Source organism: Benincasa hispida, chromosome 4 (assembly GCF_009727055.1).
Source record: "Benincasa hispida cultivar B227 chromosome 4, ASM972705v1, whole genome shotgun sequence".
In the NCBI taxonomy this organism is placed as follows: Eukaryota; Viridiplantae; Streptophyta; class Magnoliopsida; order Cucurbitales; family Cucurbitaceae; genus Benincasa; species Benincasa hispida.
This window is the reverse complement of record NC_052352.1, coordinates 979,989-990,557: the sequence shown is the minus strand read 5'-3', so window position 1 is coordinate 990,557 and position 10,569 is coordinate 979,989. Positions and strand designations below refer to the sequence as shown.

Below are 10,569 nucleotides of genomic sequence, written 5' to 3'. Positions count from 1 at the left end.
TTGTGTTGTTTTAGTGGGCACATTTTGTGTAGGGAAGGGTCCCTATGCCCCCTAATATGTAGGTCACTTTAAGCACTAAGGCGTGATGACTTCACTCAATCCCATGCATTTGGGGGGCCAGTAGTTACCATCTAATTTTGTTTTATGTTTCTTTTTTTAATCATCGTATTCAATGAATATGTGTTTATTAGATGTGATTTCCAAATATATTTTTCAAATGATGTGATTTAAACGATACAAATAAAATTAGTATATTTTGAATTTAAGATTTAAAATGTGGAATCATATTTAAAAAAAATAAAAACTTTAACGATATAATATTTCAAGTTACAAACTCAATTTATCTTTACTCTAATAAAATGTATATAATATAGTATAAATTATATGATGTTATAAAATAACAATTATATAACTTTTCAAGATAATACAGGTTCATTTTCTCCAAAAAAAAAAAAAAAAAAAAAGTTATATTCGACCTAATATTCCGTAGGTAACAACCACTTATTATATAGTATATAAAATATATTATATAAGACACATTTTGATAAATTTAAATCTAATTCTAAATCTGCTACCAAACCATACGTATAATCAGAAATACAACTTTTTTTTCATTCAATCATATATATTTGTTTTTAAATTGTCTACCACATATGTTTTTAAGTATCTGCATATATATTTTCTCCCAAGTATCCTAATTTATAATAACATCTTCAATTGAAAATTAATGTACCTATATTTTTTTGTAAAAAAAAATCACGTATTTTGAATACTTTCCATGATTTTGATTTTTAAGAATGACACAATAATGTGTTTGAAAGCCTTTGTATATGTATATATATCAATAAGTTAATTGAAGTCTTTTCTTGACTAATAAAAGTTTTGATCAAATTTGATGTGATTTGATTAATCTCATTGATATTTATTTGGTGATGATAATTGCGTATAGTACTCAATATACTCTTTAACTATATTAAAAAATATATAATTGAGTTTGTTACTCTTCTCTTTCGTCTTAGTGGACTAATGAGTACAAATGTTTTTTTCTTCAATCGAAGTAGAGCCCAGCTGGTTAAGTGTTATTTTTTTGTCTTAAGAAAAAAAATTATAAATTCAAATCCTCCTTTCTTAGTTTTTTTTTTTTTTTTTTTTTTTAAAAAGTAAATCCACATCTTCTTTTTAGAACATATACCTGTTTATGACAAAATCCGATAAAAAAAAACTCACATGACTTTCACGTGCTTTCAACGATGAATTTGTATTTTATGAGAAGAAATTACCTGAAAGACAATAAAAAAGGTAACACACCGGTGTGATGCTTATTACAGACACTCCGATATTTTAGTCAGTACTTTGTACAAATGTCAGTGCAAGTAGTTTTAGAGAATAGATGAGCTTACCTTTTTGTAGGGTTGTCATGCTCTATTTATAATTGAGTCCTAGAGGTCTTCCTCATTCAATTGGAGAAGGAGATCTATTTCCTTCTCCTACTTTGAAACCGAACACTCGAGACTTAGGATCGAGCCATTAAGGATATTCAAATGAAGAGGGCCGATCTAGATCAACCTCACTATAAGGGATTTTATGGCCTCGACCTCGGTCTCTGGAGCCAAGGCGAGCCTTGGGCTCTCAAGGCCCATATTGGCCTCGGCCTCGGCCTTCGAGGTTGAGGCGAGCCAAACTGGCCCTTTTGAGTTCAACTTATCTTCCCTTTATTTATTGGAACTCTTCTGAGCTTGCTCTTTAGTCAGTCTCAGGTCCGTTTTCTAGGTTAGGTAACTCTTAGTTCGATCTTGACCTTTGACCTTTTGTCAGTTTGAAATTGAATTTATTTATATTTTATAAAAAATAATTTTAGAGAAGAGATGATTTTTTTATCAATTATTTTTAATTTAAAATGTTTATTCTTAAAAAATTGAGAACTAAAAGATATACTATGAAAACTTAAAATATCTTAAATATATTTATATGTAATCTTCGGGCTGAATTTTGATTTATGGATCAATAGGGGCTGTTCGGGACGCTGAGATGATATAGGATGTGGGAAGTTCTGATGTTTGGAGAGTTCTGATCGAGTGAATATGATCGAATATGTTCAAGCACTGAGATGATATACGATACACGAAAAAAAAATGACGGTGAGATACAAAACACCTTCCCAAAATGGGCCCACAAATAATTAAAATAAGTAAAATAGTGTAATGGATCTCTAAATACTAAGATGATATAGAACGTGAAGATATCATCTCATATTAGCCCCCAAACAAGTCCATAAGGTTATTAATACTAAAAAACAAAAAAAATTCAACAATTCTCCGTACTAACATCATAAATAACATCTAACATCAAGTAGGATATTAAAAGAGAATAAGATTATATGGAATAAATATCCATTATGGTATAAATATATTCCTTCTTTACTTCCAAGATATGCTATATACACACACACATACATAGTTGACATTAATTTAATTGGGCAAAATAAATAAATAATGAAAAATGAATGAATCCAAAAGCTGTGTTCAAATCAAAGTCCAATCTTTTTTGCTATTACAAGTAAATTTAAAAGTGGAATTTGTTTCTGTTTCTCCCCCTTTATTTACTTCTACTATTTCCATCCCCTTTTTTCTCCACCTTTTTCTACACTCAATTTTTTTTGTTAAAAAAAAAAAAAAAAAAAAAAAAAAAAAAAATTCCCCTCTCTCACTTCATAATATAATCCTCTCCTCATCCTAAAACACAAAAAATTGAAAGAAAAAAAAAAAGGTTCAATTTTTTCATCTATGGAGTCCTCAACCTCTCCACCTCCAAAAACGCCGCCGTCCCATAATCAAGAACAAAACGACGACGAATTAGAGGAAAACCACCACCATCTCCGCCTTGGGATTCCGGCGGAGGAGCTGAATCTGATCGAAGGTTTGAAAATGGGTTCATCGGAGCCGAGGGTATTTTCGTGTAATTTTTGTCAAAGGAAATTTTATAGCTCACAAGCACTTGGAGGCCATCAAAATGCTCATAAAAGAGAGAGAACGTTGGCCAAACGAGGCGGTCAACGCTTTCCGGCATTCGGTGGCTACCACCACTATGCGGCGGCGCCGTCTTTTCCACACCCCGGTGGTCCCAACAACAACAGATCGCTTGGAATTCAAGTTCACGCGATGGTACATAAACCGTCTCACCACGCGCCGGTTTCTTCCTCTTCAAGGTATGGGATCCTCTACGACCGTTCTTACGGTTGGTCTAGAACTCCCATCCATCAACAACCCGGTATTGGGAAGCTACACTTGATGAACGCTGGCCATGCGATTAATCATACCGATGGATTCCCGCCACGTGGATGCAACTCCGTCGGTAGATTCGACTTTGACGTCGTCCGATCAACGGCGGCGGCTGCTGACGACACCCACAAAGTACTCGACTTGTCTCTCAAGCTGTAATTTAACTAATACAAATTTCTCTCCACTTTAGAACTATAAATCTTCTTTTTCTTCTTCTTTTTTTTTTTCCTTTAATTTTTTTTAATGCTTTGATCTACTAAAGTTTCGATTTTGATATGAATGAAGTCAATATTATAGATAGTGAAGCTACAATTTGCCCAAATTAATGTTTGAATTATATTCTTCTTTTTGTTTTTTTGTTTTTTGTTTTGTTATTTATTGATAAGTTTCAAGTGTCCCACATTTACCATGTCTAATTAATGTTACTTTGTTAAAAATTTGTTCTTCTACAATTTATTCCATTTGGAGAGAGTCAAGCCAAATTAATTTAGATTTTTTTTTAAAAAAAAATATCTCGTTTAAATCAATTTATTGGATAAGTTTAATATCGTTAAGTCATTTCATTTCATATTTCTTCTTTTTCAAATTTTTCGAAATAATATTTCAAGCACAATGATCATTTTTATTAATTTTCTACGATGAAAATCACATATTAATTATCAAAACAAAAATAAAATTTAGATCAAGTTACAAATTTATATCATTAACCTTTATATTTGTGTACAATATGTTATTCTTAACTTGATGAAGTATATGATAGATGTTTCAACTTTAAATATAATTTAAAAAAATGTTCCATAATTTGATATCCTTTTGATTCTTACATTTGAAATTTGTTCTACTTTGATCCACATAGTTTCAAGTATCTAGTTTTAGTCTACATATATTTTCAATAAATCTTTACAATATATATGAGACGATACCTTTTAAAATCTAGAGATTTATCCAACTCAATTTAAACAACTATAACTTGTTAGATATTTTTTAGAGTTCCAGTAACATATTTGACACAAATAAGCTTTTGAATGTGTTAATTTCACTTCAAAGTTAAATAAAAAAAAAATGTGATGATACAAACTTTTGAAGTTATAAGGATTGAAGAGGAAAAACAAAGAAATCATTTAAATTATAACCTTAAAAAGCATTGGAGATGGAATATAAAGAAGAGTAAAAGAACCTCGTAAACTCATATGCAAGTATTGAGTATTAACATTATGATTAATTCATAAAAAGAAGTAACTAATATAAAAGGCAGCGATATAATTTTAATTATTCATATCATATATGATCTTGGAAGTGGTTAAAAAAAGTCGTACAAAAAATATGTTTTTTTTTGGGTAACTTTACCGACAAGTTGCTTGGTTTTGAATATATGATAATGAGGAAAAGCCGAAGAGCATGGGATTGTCGTTTAGTGAAATGCGTGCATCATATCATTTTCCTAAATTGATTTCCAATCTAGGAGTCACACCATCGACTTTATTATTATTTAATTTGTTTTTCTTCATTTCAATCTAATAATTAAGGGAAAAAAAAAACTAATATATGTTAGGGGTAAATTTGGACTAGAGATTGTAATCGACTTTGCGTGAGTCTGCATATTGTCAGATCAATAAAATGCTATCATTTAGATGAATGTGTCATACTCAATGCATTTTCCAACATATTTGGGACCTCGGAAAGAGAAGAAATACCTAAATGACTTGCTTGGCCTCGATGACAAAGGCCTTTCCGTTTGATGAATTAGGCATGCTAAATGCATGTCCCAACCTATTTTGTTCAAAGATAAGCTTAATCTTACATTGAAATCTTGATCTAGAGACCCTAGGTCAGGAATTTCCTTTAAATCCATCCTCATCCATAAAACTCAACTACAACCCAAAACTTGACTTAGCATCAGAAGCATTATGACAAGTATCACATTGATATTCAGATTCTCCTTATGTTGCAAGTCACGATTTCCTTGAATTACAAATTTACTGTTGTTGTCACGAGAAGACCTTCAAATACATTTTTCTATATCCGAGTTTTGGCACCAACAATATATCATTGACTATAAAATACCCAAAGGAAGTAGAGACCACTGACATGTCGAACGAGGATGACAATAAAATATTAGGGTGTGTTTGGATTACATTTTCAAGTGTTTAATTTAAAAAATAAGTCATTTTAGAAGAAATTGGAGTATTTGACAACTACTCAAAATATTTTTTCAAGTATATTTTAATCAATTTTTATAAAAGTAGTTAAATAAAAACGAGCTGTTTGAAAAAAAAAACATATTTTTCTTAAGTCGGTCTAAATGGAATATTAAAATTTCATGTGGTTGTGTTTGGATGTGTCGTATGGTTGAGTTAGGGTTTTGTTTTATGTTATGCGGAGTGTCAACGTCCACGAGGGAGGGGACCTAGAAATTTCTACATGTCGGTTGGTGGAAACCGACACAAGTGCGAGGGAAAAAAAGGTGAAGAAAATTACAAGTGGGGAGTTGAGAAATTTTTCGAGGAGAATGGAAGAGGAAGGGGGGGCTCTCTATTTAGTATAAAATAGGTTAATTGCACAATTCCCATTTCTGTTCGATCCAAAATAGTTGTCCTTGACAAATCACGTGGGTATATCATCCATATACTAAGAATTTAAATCAATGCATTATAAAAAGGTATGAAAATTACTCTATCTTAATATTTAATGGATTCATCATCCATCCAAACGAATTTTTGATTGATAAGACAATGATATTCAACTAAATTAATAGGATCTTTCCTCTTAAAGTTTTTGGTAACTTGTCCTTTTAGTTTCTATAATTAATCACTACAAGAAAATACGTCTATTGCAATGGTGTGATTAATGTTACAAAGGTTTATACATTCATAAATTACCATTGCTATTGATTTGTGTTCCAAGAATTTATTCACAACCGTTTTTAAATTGTTATGATATATATATGTATGTATGTATGTATTCAATTGTAGCACTTTGCTAACCATATATTTACAAATCACTCAAGGTTTATTGCAATATTTAAATTGCAACATTTTTAATAGTTGTTGCATTAGAGCCCATCATAATAATTATGATGCAGAATTTGAAAAATCATCATTCTCGTTATAATTGAGTAAAAACATATAAGAAAAATTATTATCGATATTGATATTGCAATGATTTGTTACATCAAAATTTCAAAAGTGTCACTCAACAATAATTTTTAGTAACGTATAAACAAATTCTCATGAAGATTGTTACCATAAAACTCTTCGAGAGTGTCAAACGGTATGAGCTAGTTGTTTTAATCACACCCTCAACCTACTTGGAAAGTTTCAATTTCATCAATGACCTCCATAAACTTACTTAATTTTGCACTTCTTTTAAATACCAAAAAATGTCGGAAACCACCATATGAACTGTAAGCTAAGATTGTTACAATAAATTAAAACTCTTCAATAATAGAATGGTTACCACTTAACTTCACACGTTTTTAACATTATAACATACAAAACTATGATATCAACTATTTTTAAAAAATAAAAAAGATTTGCTTAATTGATGTAAATAACTTAAATTTGATTGTAATAATTTTGAGACTGTTGTAATACATCACTCCTTCAACACAGGTTCTATCCGTGATTTGTTGACTGTTACAACATATATATTGTTCAACAGTTTTCAATTGTTTAACAATTTTGAATTCATTACAAAAGCTTAAAATTATTACAATAGATTCATTGTCTTGTAGTGATAACTAGTAACTCTCGGCTTTTTGGCTCATAATCTCAAATTAATTAATTTTTTTTAATGATAATATACCTGTTCTTATTCACTAATAATTTTAGTGTTTTGAAGTCTCTGTTGTATAGAGTTTGGAATAACAAATCCAACACATCTCGAATCACTTAAATCAAAGCTAAAAAGAAGTTATGGCCAAAACAAACAAAAATACCCAAGTGATGACGTGACTAATTATTCATCAAAATGGACCCAATTGAAATGAGATATTTGGAGCCTCTCAGCGGGTGGGCTTTTGATTTTTAGATTGGTTTTTTTAAAAAAATGAATTTAATATTATATAATTTGTGTATAACGACTAGTTTTGGATACATAGTGAACATTTGTTTTTTTTTTTTTTGTTGGGTTTTAAAAGAAATTATTTTAAAAGACATATATTATATTATTATATTTAAAATTAAATAGGGTACTTAAAATATTAATTTTAATTTCTTAGTTTCTTTGAATTGATATTATTTGTATAAAATCATTATTTAAATTAGTTGTTAGTAAAAAGATTATTAATTTGTTTAATTGGGGTGACTGAATGAAAAGTTTTTCATTAGTTTTAAAGAAATTCTATTCACTCTTTTAGAGTCGGATAATAATTTCAGTTTAGGAGTGCAAATTAAATGGGGTAAAGTAGAGGAGAAGTAGGGTTTTATTTTATAAAATGATAAAAGATTCATTTGTAGACATTTTCAAATCTAAATGGGCCAAAGTTGGTATAGTGATAAGTGTCAATTCTGATAGGGACATGCACTGCCAATGTTTGGGCAGAAATCTGAGGCATATCTTATTCTTTCTTCTACTTCTTTATTCTTTTATTGTTGTATCACATGGGAATATATGGATGTTCATTTATTTGTATGTTGAAGGTTCAAACTTTTGAAGGAGGAGTATTCTATTGCCTAAGTTTAAAGCCAAACTTCACTTCCATCATTTTGACCCTTCACTTTCATCTTTTATTTCATCATGACTATGACAACTTAGCTTCCTTCCACAACTAATTTTTTTTTTTTTTAAAAAAAATCAACTCTATTTTCTCTCTACTTTTTATCGTGATTTACATCTTTCTTAAGTATAGTCGTTGAATTTTTAGTCAAATTTTTTTTTTTTTTTTTAGTTTTCAAAATTTAGCTTGATTTTTTTAAACTATTACTATAAAAATAGATAACAAATGAAGAAATTTGAAAGTGTGTCTATAGACCAAACTCAAAAACTAATTTGTTACCAAACAGGAGATTAATTAATAGACTCTTAAAATTAATTAACACATTTTTTTAATAATCAACAAAAACTCTCACTAATACTAAAAACAAAATTGATAAAAGGTAGGAAAAACTAAACTATACCAATCTCACTAAACATATTTGAACAACTCAAAACATGTCACATAAATAATAAATAAAATTAATTGTAAAAAATAAATTCGAAAAAGTTAGAGAAGAGAATGTTGTAATTTTATAGTGGTTCGGTGTATATATATATAGTTAAAACCAAACAAAAAGTCGTCATGCGTAGCTTTTAAAACTCTACGGGGGCTTTTAGGGCAAGAAGTTGATTATTATACTCCTATATTATTATATTTGGGTTGTGTAAACTATTTTAGTTTAGGAAGAAAAAAATTAACACTTTAGCGAAGAATAAAAATGATAAAGGTAAAATAGTAAAAATTATTGCAAATAGTAAATATTGTAGCAAATTGTGGTTTTGAAAAGTGATTATGATAGATAATTAGGGGTTTTGAAATAGTATTTATTATAATAGTTATTATAATTGATATTCTTTGCACCAAATCGCCCCTACGTGTTTCCATCCAATTGCTCCAATTTTATGATTTATCCATCATGTCACTATCACTTGTAATTTTTTACTTTATAAATCTATGAATTTTTTCTTTATAAATTTATGATTTTTTTTTCTCTTTACTTTTAAACTTCAATTTGGGTGATATAAAATACGTTAAAACAGTTGTTTCGATCAGATCTACGCTATAATTTTTTTATAGTTGTTATTAAATAACCAAATTTATTAGCATCAAAATGTTAATTAATTTAAGATTAAAGGCCAAATAAAAAACAATACATATAGAATAAAATATTGATCCAACGTTTTTTTTTAAATGATAATTAGTATTAGGTGAGTTTATTACGAAAGATTTTGTTTATTCAATTATAGTAACTTCAACTTTTTTTTCTTCATGCAAAAAGTAAAATTAGGATTAACTCATTGCTTAATTACAATTTTATTCCGACTACTTAAAAAAAATAATATTTCAACTTATCTTGAAATCTTACTTTTATTTTTTTTACAGGTGGAAAAATCAAACCTACAAATTTTATTCTAATCGAGTTATATTCATGTTGACATATTGAAATTTTATTTTTTATTTTTATTTATTTATTTATTATCATTTGAGAGAAGAAAATAAAAATTGTACTTGAATATACGTCTTTTTTTTAAAAAATATTTATGAGTTTTCTTATTTACTGCAAAAGTACTAAATTATCAATAATCCTGTTGTTGTTCTTTACAATGTTTCATCTTAAAAAAAAAAACCACAAATTTCATTGCATTAAAGAAACCAAAAAAGAGTTGATATGTGAATAGCATATACCACTTTTTAGTTGTTCATCATCTAAATAATTCGTTCAGTACGTTTCTAAAGTTTACTACTTTTTAGTCAACACATTCAAAAGATTCTACTAATCTCTCAATTTCTAGTCAATGAGTGAGACCATGACCATATTCGTATACTCAATTAAAATTTTAAAGTCAATTGAACCAATCTAAATTTGTTTAAAATGTAAACATCAAAAACTAAGGTTATAATCAAACAAAATAAAAAATAAATAGTGTTTGAATAAGATAATTTTTTTCACTTCTGAAATCAGAGATTTGTTTTCACCCCACTTCAAATATTTAATAAATTCAGAAAAAAATAGTAATGAGAATATAATTAACATGAAACCAATTAACATTATTATTTCTAGAAATAACATTATTAAAAGCATATTTAAATAAGAACATTTGCAACTCACCAAAAGCATAAAAATGAAAGCCAAATTGGAAATCCTAACTTTCCAACTCACATTAAAAAGAAAAAGGAATCTCTCCTCTTTAATTTGTTTCCATTGGCCATTGGAATAGTTTTTGCCCCCTCATACTAATTTAGAGCTAAAATTGGCCTCCAAAATTAAAATTTACATTCATAATAAAAATTGACATTTACCTTTCATTGATTATTATATTTATTGATTCACGTAAATTACAACTTGACATGTTCTCAATTAAGAACTTTGGTAATGGATATGGTGAGTACTATAAAGTAAAAAATCATTGATCCAAAATAAAAAATATAAGATGAAAGGGGACTACCTGAAGATAATACTCAACTCGTAAAGACATATACTCTCAACCAAAAGGTCAAAGATTGATATCTATTCACTCCCACATGTGTTGTTGAACTAAAAAACATTATAAAAGAAATAAAGTACTCCATTAAAACTATAAGTTTAAATATATG

The 10,569-nt window shown here is 28.5% G+C and overlaps 1 protein-coding gene across 1 annotated transcript; it reads left to right on the top strand.

Annotated features, from left to right (window-relative positions):
* The first annotated feature begins 2,683 nt into the window (after window positions 1-2,683).
* On the top strand, window positions 2,684-3,626 carry LOC120076401 (zinc finger protein 3-like). The gene has a single exon (XM_039030216.1). The coding sequence runs from the start codon at window positions 2,784-2,786 to the stop codon at window positions 3,435-3,437; it is 654 nt and encodes a 217-aa protein (XP_038886144.1). The 5' UTR covers window positions 2,684-2,783; the 3' UTR covers window positions 3,438-3,626.
* The last annotated feature ends 6,943 nt before the right edge of the window (window positions 3,627-10,569 follow it).